The 12,816-nt window shown below is 47.9% G+C and overlaps 1 protein-coding gene across 7 annotated transcripts in view; it reads left to right on the top strand.

The window, feature by feature from the left end:
- Positions 1-12,816, top strand: part of phldb1 (pleckstrin homology like domain family B member 1) — an 88,456-nt gene that overhangs the window by 13,871 nt on the left and 61,769 nt on the right. For 2 of the 7 annotated variants that reach the window (XM_023961249.1, XM_023961245.1), the window contains exons 1-4: positions 293-520; positions 1,885-1,989; positions 4,140-4,263; positions 10,819-10,989. In XM_023961249.1, the coding sequence (XP_023817017.1) occupies positions 485-520; positions 1,885-1,989; positions 4,140-4,263; positions 10,819-10,989 (436 nt within the window). In that variant the 5' untranslated portion in view covers positions 293-484. Of the gene's footprint in view, positions 1-292; positions 521-1,884; positions 1,990-4,139; positions 4,264-10,818; positions 10,990-12,461; positions 12,728-12,816 lie in introns of those variants that run through there. The other 5 variants (XM_023961246.1, XM_023961250.1, XM_023961248.1 and 2 more) reach the window with 4 other exon arrangements.

The following is a 12,816-nucleotide window of genomic DNA, read 5'->3' as shown; positions in this document are numbered from 1 at the left end:
CGCCCAGATGTAATCCCTCGTTTATTACTTATTCTCCTTTTTGATCACAGAAAACTCTTCATTTGCCGTTCCTGTCTGCCTTTGTCCCTGAAGCAGCCTTTCACCTCAGAAGGTTCGCTGTCTGCTCACGTCAGTTCAGCGGCTTGTCGAGTCAGAAACGCTGCATGTTTTCTCTGTGCATAATTACAGAGCTGCATCTGTCCTGATTCAACACGTTCCCCTCTTCCGTCTGTTTCTGAGCTCCGTCCTTCTTCCTGTCTCTTGATGGCTCTCTCTGAATGCCTCTGTGAGTCTGGGGCTGCCAGTGAAGAATGCAGCTCTCAGCCTAGAGGACATGCAGGGACAGGTTAGCGAGCGGCTTTCTGTAGCCTGCAGACGGGAACTGGACAAAGGCTCAGGTGGGAGGATGAGACGGCTCTCAGCTTCAGAGGTGTCGCGCTCAATCAGGCTCATGTGGAGTGGATTTACTCCTTGACTCTTTGACATGGAAGCCGTGCACTGTCTGGACAACAGGAGAAAGGTAACGATGCTTTAGTAGAAAAGCTCTAGATTCGGTTCATCTGGACTTTAAACGTTTATCTAGAAAATGGTTCTGGGGCCGCGGAGACGTCGCTTTTATCCCTCCATAGTGGCTCTTTGGCTTTGAAGACAGAAATAATGGGTTTGTAACTTTAATTACTTTTGTTTTAGTCAAGTTTTGTTGTCAATCTTTGATAAGTAGGCAAAATGATGATAAAAGACTGAATCTGCTGTCAGAGAAAAAGATGAAAACACGAGTTCTCCTTTCTACAGCGTCTAGATGATGTTCAGAGGCCAAGATCTTATATTACGAAATTACATGACTAGATTTTTAAAAATAGGTTCTACAGGAAAAAGAGAAAAAGGAGGAAATTGACAGAAACAGAAGAACAGATTCTTGTTATAAAAATATATCCATTTACATGTTTGAATGTTAGATATTTTTTAATCGTATTGTCTGGAGAAAAGGTTCTTGTCTTAAGGTAAAGTTTAAACTTGGAACTTCTAAAACCTGTATTTAAAAAAAAGCATTTAAGCTGAGCTGTATTGAGCACTGGACATGACACTGAAAAATAAATAACTAGATTGTTCTCTCATCATTTTGAGCACACAAAATGCTAATTTGTGCACAAATAAGTGATTGAAGGGAACAATGTCAGTGACTAAAGCATCTGCAGCTCAAGAGAGCAGACGGGGATTTACAGCAAAGTGTAAGCCCTGAACAACGTAAACATGTGTGTCTGTGAGTGTGTGTGTCTGTCAGTGTGTGTGTCCGTCAGTGTGTGTGTCTGTCAGTGTGTGTGTCTGTCAGTGTGTGTGTCTGTCAGTGTGTGTGTCTGTGAGTGTCTACGTGTGTGTGTGTGTCTGTGAGTGTTTACACATGTGAGTGTGTGTGTGTGTGTACATGTGTGCGTTTTTGAGTCTGTGAGTGTGTGCGTGGTTGAGTGTGTGTTTGTGCCTTTATGTGATCAAATGCAGTGCTTTTAACCTCACAAACTGTGAGTTGACTGAAACTGTATATTTAACACAGATCAGTAGAAAATAATATTTACTTAATTTACCTTTTTCGAGTTTATCACGATTATGACAGGTGAGACTGAACCTTGCCACTTGCCTCACCTGACCGCACGTCAGGTGCATGTGTGCGTGCTTCATGTGTGTGTGTCTGTGTGTGTGTGCGTTCCCCCCCCTATCTGCTTCCTGTCCGTCAGCATGAATCACAGAGATGCTCATGGTAGTTTGGAGGGGAATCCCAGCAACCTCTGTCCTCGTAGGAGTTTGATCGTCACTGCTGCTAATGTAACCCCCCCACACACACACACACACACACAGTGCGTTCGTCACTCACCATGCCCCCCCCTGCAGGATCTGCATGTGTCGCCAGGAGCCTCAGACAGCTCAGTGGACATGGACCGCTTGAACAGGAACGAGGCTGCTGTGGGCGGACGGCAGACTCACCAGATGCTGCAGGTAAGTCTGACTGGGGAGGGGGGGGGGGGGGGGGGGTTGAGAACACGTGACTCACCTGGAGGACCTCCAGCCTCTCTGACTGCTAGAAACGATCCGTTTTGAGAGATGCAGGTTGAGAGATGCAGGTTGATCTGTGACACCTCCACGACTATTCTGCTCTACTTTGTGCTCTTCTCTGTTCGGACCCCCCCCCCCCCCCCCCCCCCACCTGCATATTTTCCTGGACCTGCGTTCAGGTGGTCAGCTGATCCCTCACAAACTTGGACTACTTTGTGGCGGGATTTCTTCGTACCTACATTCCTGTATTTGTGGCGAGGCAGCATTTCTGGACAGTTGATGGGCCCCCTGATGGGCCCTCTGATGGCCCCCTGGTGGACCTTGCTTATGGGCCCTCCGATGGGCCCCGCTGGAGCCCTGCCTGGATCTGCTTCAGGTTTCAATTTCGGTTTTTGAAAAGCAGATTTTCATCTGAGGCAGACATGGTTTAAGCTGCCCCCCCCCCCCCCCTCTCGATGTCTGCCTTCAGTAACATCAGATGTTTGGATCCTCAAAGCTCTCCACACTTCATAATGACAGACCTCTGAGGCAGCACCGCTGGGGGGCCACATGCCGGTAGGTTACGTAGCATCTGAAGCAGTGATTACAGAGAGACTGGCCGTCTGCTCCCCACCTGCTGCCTCGGACGGTCCCGTCGGACGTCCCGGGGAGGGGCCGGTCTCTGAGCTTTCCAACAGTCAGCTGGAACCAGGAAAGGAGGTCGTGACCCCAAATCCTGACGCGTTGCAGTGTCGCAGGCAGGCGTGCACGTGAGAGAGGGCTTCAGGCGGGAAAGCAGGAGCGGCACACGAACCCGCAGCACTGCTCCCTAAGGGCCCCCCAGCCTCAATCCTCTTAGGCTGGGCCCACTCCACCTGTCGACCCCCACAGTCAGATAATCCTATTAGGGCCAATGACGGGAGGACGAACGCCGCGCTGTTGAGGCCACGCTCATCAGAGGACATTGATCTGTCTCCACCCACGGCACAGCAACCCCAACCAAAAACACACAACAGGCTTTGTCTGAAACCCACACAGTTATTATGAATATACAACTAAAAAACAACACAAAACACACACAAAAATCTGAAACAGTCACCTGGTGGTCTTGTAATGGTGAGTCTGTCGTTTTTAGGACACTGTTTCTGCAGAGCAGAATTACAAATTCACCTCTGAGTTGAGGCGGGACCGAGCAGAAGGATGGCCCAGTTGGCTGTGTGCAGGACTGCTGTGATTCCCAGGGGGTGCAGTGAGCCCAAGTCTGGCCCCCCCCCCCGTGCCCACTAAAATACAGGATTGGGTCAGGAAGGGCAGCAGGCGCAAAAGCCAAAGCCGAGAAGAACGACAAAGTTGTAGCATGGACCATTGGTGCAGAGCAACCCCACCCTTCCTGGGCCCAAAAGATATTTTCTACGTCACCAATATGCTGTTTTCCTAACGCCGTGTTTTCATCTGCTCCTGATTCACAACAATTTAGAGAAATGTGATTTTAAGCTTTATTTTCCTTATTAATGTCCTCCACCGTGAGAAAAAGACCACGGAAAAGATGGTAGAAACACAATTTTCATGGGTCTTTATCCACGTTAGTCCTACACCTGCTAATGGGCAATACAGCGAAGTGAACCTCAAACCTGCAGCAGGGGCTGCTGGGATGCCATCCTCCTCTGTTTGGGAGAACATGAGGCAACATCTGCAGAAGCCGTGACTCCTGTTAGCAGAAGCAGCAAGCCCTGCCAGCCCCTCTAGTTCACAGCCCCCTTCCCTCTTCAGAGCGGGAAGTCGTTGCCATGGTAACCCCCTCCCTCCCCCCTGCATACGAACTGGGGGGCTTTAGGAAGGCTCTGGACGGGGAACATACACAAAACGTGGAGATGAGCTTCCCACAATGCCCCCCACCCCCCCACCCCCACCCCCACCCACACACACACCCCAGTGGGAAGTTTGCGCAGAAAAACTCACCTCTGTTTTTGTCATGCTCTGACAATCTGAAACTATTCAGTCACTGATAACTGTTTCCCTATTGGGGGGGGGGGGGGGGGGGGCTCTAACATTGTAACCAGTGCAGAATGAAAGCTGATCCAACACAGAGGCTCTTCACTGCTGTCTTCCTACAGAGCACCCCCTTGGACCTCTTTGAGACGGGAAAGGGGCTAAAGTTCCAAGCAGAGCGCCCCCACCTGGTCAGCCTGGGAAGCGGGCGACTGAGCACAGCCATCACCCTACTGCCCCTGCCTGAGGGTGAGTCCACAGACACACCAGGGTGCACCGTGTCCGGCATCTTCACTTCCGACAGGACACGCCTCACATGCATGCTGGTGAGCACACGTGCACGGTGAGGACACGTGCACATGTGGTTACACGTGCACGATGAGGACACGTGCACATGTGAGGACACGTGCACATGTGAGGACACGTGCACATGTGAGCATACGTGCACAATGAGCACACGTGCATGGTGAGCACACATGCACATGTGAGCATACGTGCACGGTGAGCACACATGCACATAGGGAAAGGCAGGCCAGCAGCAAGGCATGCTAGACCCCCACTGTCCCGCTGAAAGCAAATGTTCCTCTCAGTACAGAAGGATAGAAGTCTCATGAAGACAAAAATATTTTCTACTTTGCACTACGACACAGTAGTTCTACTACACAACACAACAGTTTGGATACGCTGCAGCTTCATGCTGAGAGCTCTTAGTGATTGACATGGGCTGTTACATCACAGGAGATCCACATTAGGGTTGTGCCCATGGACGATACCATCGTCCATCGTGATGGTGTCTCCCGATGGAGAGACACCGTTATGCCACGCCCCCGCCACGCTGCGAGTCGACACCAAAAGCCGCGGTTACATGTGCAAAATATCTTGATGGGATCAATGGTCGGATTAGAATCCAACCGTGTACATGGTTCCAGAAAAATGTTTTCAGAATATAACAAACGTTCACATGGGTCACACTTTCGGTCAGACTAAATCATTCGCAGATGCGCAGTAGGGTTTGAAAAACCGGAAGAGGAAATGAGTTCCGCCGAGCGGCTATATACATTGACATGTCAGCTCGGTAATATACGAGACGATCATCTAAACGTACTTTTATTAATGTTACGGTTATTATGAAGCGCCTGTTCGCTCAGCATTTTAATTTTAATCCGTGTGGTCAGTGCTTTTTCTGTTGAAGAACGGAGCTGGAAAGAAGCCAGGATTAGCAGTATGCTAACACGGAATAACAACATTAGCTTTGGGTGGACATAAAATCCATCTGGAAATTCTGCAATCTGCATCCTGGCTGCACGTAAACATGTGGGAATAACATCAGGCTTTATTTTGTCGGGACGCGACTCGAAACACAAATCCACGTGATTGTTTGAACGTTTTCTAAGGACTGAGCGACATTTCTGCTTTGAAGCTCACACCGCCGCTGTGTGTGTGCTCACGCTCTTCTGCTCAGACACACACTTTTAGACCTGGTTCTGAGTTCGGTAGCTCGTTCCCCTAGAGCTGCGGGACGGATCAAGGTCCTAAATCTCCCACACATACCACTCATGTCACAAAGCACCCCCCCCCCCCAAACACAGAGCTGTAAGTCCGCGCTCCACCGGTCCACTTGACTAGTTAAGTGTGGGAGCGAACTACTTTTCTATTTTGTTTGTTACTTTTTTTGTTAAAGTTTCTTCCCTCAGTTTATACTGGATCATCGCGGATGAGTCATTAGTTGGGAAATAAAATAAATAAAGTAAAATAACGAATGGCAATTATATAAGTCCGAAAAATTCAAAATAGCCCCCCGCCTCGACGATATCATCGTCCATCCCGATGGTTGACGGCAAACATCGTCAACGGCCAATTTAGGGGACATCGCCCAACCCTAATCCACATGGCCAACAGAACCGAGCTCTGCACCAGCTCTGTAAGCCGACTGCAGCACGTATTCACGTTCAAGCATGAAGGATCTGTGTTCATACCGGAGCACAAGGTCTGAAAGTTTCCTGACCGAAGACAGACAAACGATGGACGTATGATCGGTGACACGCCCCCTACAGTGCGTCAAGACTGTTGACTGGAGTTCACTCCACTCAGCTCCACTGTGTTCCTAAAACCACTATTGCATAGAACTGCATAACATTTGGAGCTCCGCGCACCGGCTGACCATCTGAACCGCCAATCAATAGACGTGTGCAAATTTAAGCCAGAAAGATGAAAACAGCTGAAATCCTCTTCACATCCTACAGTCCTACTGGATTATAAAGAAATGACTGAACAAAAATGAGCTTAAGAAAGCAAAGTGTGCCTAATGCTTCAAGCATTAAGCTGGACTTTAACATGAAACCTGACTCTGGGGGTTTTCTGAGGAGTTGGAACTTTTGGCACTTCCTGGTTTGTGTCACATCATTGAAGGTCCTGACTCTCAACATTTGAGCCAGTTTAGAATTTCCTTCAGGATCACATCGCTGTTTATCTATCTATCCATCAAGTGACGGTAAACACAGCTCAGCTGGGACTGTCCATCTGTGGATTCATGCTGCACCAGTACCCAGATAAGACCCAGCGACTGACCTCTGGGTCACGGTCAGCTCCTGTAAAGGGTCTAGCATTAGTTCCAAACACAATCTAGTGTGGGGTCATCTGAGGCCCCCACCTACGGCTCCTCCAGCTTGAGCCATCCCAGAATCAGTTTCAAGTTTTTCAAGATTTTTGTGATGCTAAATGACATAAAGTCAGGTGTGACTTCATACTAAGTGGGCTCGTTAAAACAGGCTGACTCCAGTTCCATAGGGGATTTGTGGGAGGGGTTTGATCTCCTTGGCCGTATTTCATCGTGGGTCCAATGTGGTTCCGGCTGTTTGTGGATCCAGAGTCAGTGTGGAGGTCATGATTGTGTCTTCAGTGCTCTTTGCTGTCACAGCTGGCTCTGTTTTTGTGCTAAACTCTGTTTGAGTGAGGAGCCACTGAATGAAAAGCTTCAGTCACTTTATGAACACATTGTAGACGTGGAGCTTTTGGACCAAACCAGATCAATCTGTTCCTCTGGGAAGCAGGATGTCATGATCTGTCAGGTTTTCCTGCTACTTTTTTATTTTATCTTTATACAAATAACTGTTCCTTCAATGGATTTTGCATCAGCTTGATTAAGGATCAAAATTTAAAGTAAGAAGAATCATTTATTGTGTAGGTTAGCGCTTTTCTTGTGAGATCTCATGGCTAAAACTAGGGGTATGAATTGGCAAGAGTCTGGTGAAACGATACGTATCCTGATATTGTACCAGAGCACTCTACCTGAACATTAATGTGTTAATAAGTAATTCTGTTTATTCAATGATCACAGTGTTAAGCACTGCAACTGTAACTCGTATAGAAGTTGGTTTTACCCAGGCAAACTCACAGGGCTTTTATTTTGGTAACTTTAAATATAGTAAGGGAACAGTCAGCGTTGTCTGATTTCCACAACCAAAATTCTTCTTCTTCTTCTCAGAATAAGAAAGAAAAAATAGAATGACTGTTTCTTAACCAATAAGGTTGTAAAAGTATGATTGAGTAAATAAAGTGCTGTTTATTTTAGTATTGATTAATGTAGCTTCTCCAATATTTTTAAACAGTTCAGGAGTCTGAATGGTACTTCAAAAATAAAGGGGGGAAAAACACAAATTCTTTCCACATTCAATAAAGTGATGATGAGGCAGCATGATATGGAAGCAATTCTGTAGTCTTATTAAAAATGAAAGTCAAAACCAGAAATGCTTTTTCATTTTCATGTGTCATGCTGCCAACAGACAGACATGCTAGGAGCAGTGTAGCTTTGTGTTAGCGGCAGAGGAGAGGCCTTTGTGATGGTTGTGCAGTCCTAATGATTGTACACAGCCTCTCAGGACAACGTAGCAGCATTTCCACCTCCTGCGGTTCCTCCTTCGGATGCACCACGGTTTCGTCGAACCCCCCCGGACTAGCGTTGTCTTTGGACCGGCAGCCGCCTTTGCATAGCGGAGCGCGAAGCCCCGCGACCCGAAGCTCCAGATCGCTGAAGGGGGAAGTGCTGCTACGATCTGAGAAACTAAACCATCATATGAATTTGTGTTTCCAGTGGTGTCCAGAACAGAATAAAGGATGATGTAATTCCCACATATTTACATCCAAGATGCTCATTGCCTGCAAGGAGTTTTAAGTACCTCCACGGCTAATGTTTTTAGCACATATTAGCCTAATGCTAACCCGTCTTTAGGGTCCTTGAAGAAAAAAGCACTGACCGCACGGATTAATAAAATATATGAGCGAGCTGGCCCTAAATAACAATCACAACTGTAATAAAGCACATTTAGAAGATAGTCTCCTGCAGCTTCACGCTGAGTGTGTGTTCGTCCAACAAGCAAACGTTTAGCATGAAATCTGCTGGAGCTGTTGATGGATCCAGCTGTCATCGAACAGCAAAATCAGCGCAAAGCTTTATTACTTTGAATTGAATTATGCGACAACGTTGGCAGGGTGGATGTTAAAATGAAAATTCAATCCCCTCTTTGCATTTTCGTTTCGCATTTTTCAATTTATTTTTAGTCATTTGCAGTTACATTGTGAAAATGAAAAAGCATTTCTGTTGATCCATTTCAATTGTCAAATTAGATATTTCTAAATGAATTTTGCTACACATTTACCAGAGAACTTTTTGAAAATGAAGTGTCAAATACCATTTTCTTTATCATTTTAATTAAGTGACAGAATAAGCAGTGTTGAAGAAGAAAATGAAAAAGCATTTTGGTGGATTGCTTTTTCATTTTAATTTTGAGTCAAAAAATGCAGCTTCGTGTTGAAAATGAAAAAGTATTCCTGGTTTTGACTTTTATTTTTAATTATGCTACAGAAACGCTTACATAGCACGACAGGATGAAGAGCTTTAATGTGGCTAAGATGCTTTATTTCCATGACAGTCTGCTCTGCAGCTGCACTTTCTCACACGTGGAAGTAAACACGGACTTTAACGCTCATCTCCACCACAGTGGCCTTTTTCCAGAGCGTTGGACACATCACTCTGATCCATCAGAACTAGATTCTATTGCTGGGAGGTTCTGCAGAACTTTGGCCCGCTTTGCAGACAGCATTTTGTCTCCGTGCATCAGCCGCTGTGCAGCTGCAGAGCTTCACTGGTTCTGATCTGAGCTACAAAGAACCACAATCCGTGTTTTCATACGATACTGACAGCAACATGGAACAGAGTTTGGGTTCTGTATCCATTCTAAGTAAAAACAAAGTCGTTCATGTCTGATAGCAACAGAACCAGCTGCTTCTCTGAGGTCTTGTAGTTTTGTGGTGTAGAGCTGCTCAAAGAGGCTCCATGTTCTCTGCTGCCAACTAGTGGTTGGAGGTTGAAGTGAAGACAAGAGTCAGACGCTGAAGGACGCTCAGAAATAATTAAATAAATATACTCCTGACATGGAAAATGGACTATCACAATATATCGCCAAAGCGATTTTTTCCTACACCCCTTGCTAAAACCCTTTGGACGTCAGTTTTTTAAAACTAATTACCTCTAATTTCATTGCCCTTTATCAATTACTCACTGCAACTAGAAGCCAACTGGCAGAGTTAAATACACAGTAGCATTTTCTGCACAGTGGTGTAGTGGTTAGCTCAAATCCCGGCGGGGTCATTTCTGTGTGGAGTTTGTTCTCCTCATGCATGTGTGGGTTTTCACAGATCACTCCAGCTTCCTCCCACAGTCCAAAATCCCACTTCAGAGCCTAACTGGTGTCTCTAAATCACCCCTTGGTGTGCATTTGGTCTCTGCATCAGACTGGTGAGCTGTTCAGGGTGCACCCTGCCTTCACCCAGCAGTCACGGAGTTGGCTTCAACAATCCAGTGACCCTGAAGTGATTCTGAAGATGGATGGGTGGATTTCTGCAGAAATGAGAAGGGACCTCAGAAATGCACACTGCTCAGGAATGTAGCAGTGAGGGTCCTCAGGAAGAACAACATCGGCACCAACCTGCTGCTGACCTTCTACCAGTTATTGATCCAGAACCTGCTTACTTACTGCAGGACAGTTTGGTTCGGCAGCTGCAGAGAGTCGCAGAGACGGCTCAAAATATCATTGGGTGCCCTCTCCCCACCCTGACAGACATCTACCCCGCCACTGTCTCAATAGGGCTCATAACATCATCAAGGACAGTTCACACCCTGGCTGAGACCTGTTCAACCTGATGCCCTCTGGGAGGCGCTACAGAGGCATCAGAAGCAAAACCAACAGACTCAAAAACAGCTTCTTTCCAAAAGCAATGACCATCCTCAATTCCCAAATGCACAGATAAAATCCACATTCCTGTTTACTTACTCTGTCCACAGTGTCAACACTCTAACTCATTACCACCTCTTGCACTTCTGACATGTTTACACTCAGTTTTCGTATGCACTTTTGCACAATAATTTCGGCACTCTTCATTATAGTTTATATTTGCACACTTGTACATACTGTTTGTTTGTTTGATTTTATTGTATTACGATGTTTTTTTTTAATTTTCCCTTTCTTGCTGTTTTTGCTCTGATGGCGATGCTTCAATCTCATTGTACTATGCACAATGACAATAAAGAAAATCTAAATCTAAATCTAAATCTAGCAACAGAAATGAATTAAAGCTACTGGAAGCACACACAAAACGGGGACATCAAAGCCCAGAGCGAGGGAAAATGATCTCTGGCAGAAAACCTGCAGAAACAGACAGAAACGCCGTTAGGAAACGTGACGCTGATCACCTGGAGTGATGGACGACCATGACAGTGGGTGCTCAGAAAATGTGCTTCTTCCTCAGGGTGCACCACGCTGGGTCACGGTCCCGTGGACATCAACATCCAGGGCCCTGGGGTCGCCCCCCAGCACTGCTTCATAGAGAACAGGGGTGGGGTGATCACACTCCACCCGTGTGGAAACCTGTGCTCCATCGATGGACTCCAGATCAGGCAGCCCTCTCGCCTGACACAAGGTAGGAACCAGTTCACGGTTTCCGTTTCCACTCCAGGGCTGTCAGCGTCTTCATCAGGGCCTCGTAAAAGACAACGTTTGCTGATCCTCCGTTGGGCATGTGCCCCTCCCAAAGGCCAGGGAAGAAAAGAATAAAAACTGAAACAAGCAAATGTTGTTTGTTCCTTCGTAGTGCTGTGTGGACATGAGAGGAGCTCCGGGGGAGCAGAGAGGTTACAGAGGAAAGGGGGAGAGGGGGAGGACTGAAAGTACGAAGGGTCAACAGTCCAAGTTTAGGAAAGAGGTGAAGAGGCGTCTGCAAGCAGGCTGGAGCGGCTGGAGGAAGGTTTCAGGTGTGATGTCTGACAGATGTCCTCAAGAATGAAGCGAGAGGCGTGGAAGACTGTGGTGAAGGTTCATGTTCATGTTAGATGGATGAGACACATTGAGAAAAGGAGCAGGGATGTAGGAAGAAGGCTGCTGAGATTATAATTAGCAGCAAAGATGTCTTCAAGAAGACCAAAGAGAAGGTCCATGGGTAGTGACAGAGAACGTGAGGGCAGTTGGTGTTTTGGAGGATTAGATGGAAGCAGATGATTTGTTGTTGCGGCCCCCAAAAGAGAAGGAAGAAGTCACTTAGCTCCTGTGCTGCATTCTTTTTTTCTATTTGAAAGTCAACATGGGGCTGTATGATTTCTGTGTGGAGTTAGCATGTTCTGCCGTGCACGCGTGGGTTTTCTCCGGACTCTCCAGCTTCCTCCCACCGTCCAAAAAATGCTTCTGAGGTTAACTGGTGTCCCTGGAAATGTGAGCGTGTGTCCCAGCAGCAGACTGACCTGCTCGGGGTCCACCGCCGTCACCCAATAGCTGGGTAGGCTCCAGCAACCCCATAAACTTAAACTGTATTTATTGGTTTAGCGCCTTTCATATTGAAAACACAAAGCGCTTAACCCCAAGAGGAACAGTGATGGTGCTCCTGATGTGACCACGAACGTTTAAGAACTATTCTGTGTCTGTGTACACAAGGAGGACCCCCCCCCCCCCACGCCTCTGCACAGTGATGAAGAACCCTAACACTTTCCTGTCCCCCTCCTGTACACGGGCTTGTGTGCAGCGTTCTGCCGCTTGCTTGAACTTGCATGCCGTCCGTCTGGGTTTGGGTATTTCCACCTGGACCGTCACAGAGAAACCTGAGCGGCAGTATTTATAGCCGCTCAGGGTCTCTGGTGGGGTGTGGGGGGGGGGGGGTGAACTGCTGGAACTACAGCAAACTTTCTCTGAGCCCCCCCTCCCCAGGCTGGAGATCCCATCTGGACCTCTGCAGGAACCAAACCACGCAGACCTCTGGGCTCGTTTATGGAGCAGCCGGTAGATACTTAGACTGGAGAAGTTTGGTTTCCACACGGGGTGGGGAGGGTGCACTAGACCCCCCCCCCTCCCTTCACTGGGGGATGAGACCGTCCCCTCCCTCTGCACGCCACGCCCCCCGTCGGGGACGCAGTCAGCTGTTGGGCTCAGGCTCCTCAGTGCGCGTCATGCGCGGGCTCGGCAGACAATGGAGCAGCGCTACAAAGACAGCCGCGGTCCCCGCCGCGCCGCGTGAGCGCGCTTCGCCGCAGCGCAGAGAGAGCACGAGGTTCTGATCCGCTGCAGTTCGGTCATCCGGAACCAGCGCCGCAGGTTGGTTCCGAGAAAGTGCGGCACGTGGCTTCACTCTGGGAGGGGGCCCATGGAGTGCGCGTCCACGCTTCACTTCTGACGTAAGTGTGCCGTTACTGCAAGTTTTGTTTCCCATGCTGAGATCGGACCCCGCGCACGTGCAGCTCTGCGCTGTGATTGCGCGCCGCAC

The sequence above is a fragment of the Oryzias latipes genome, chromosome 13, assembly GCF_002234675.1.
Source record: "Oryzias latipes chromosome 13, ASM223467v1".
Classification (NCBI taxonomy): Eukaryota; Metazoa; Chordata; class Actinopteri; order Beloniformes; family Adrianichthyidae; genus Oryzias; species Oryzias latipes.
This window is presented reverse-complemented; position numbering and strand designations above follow the sequence as displayed.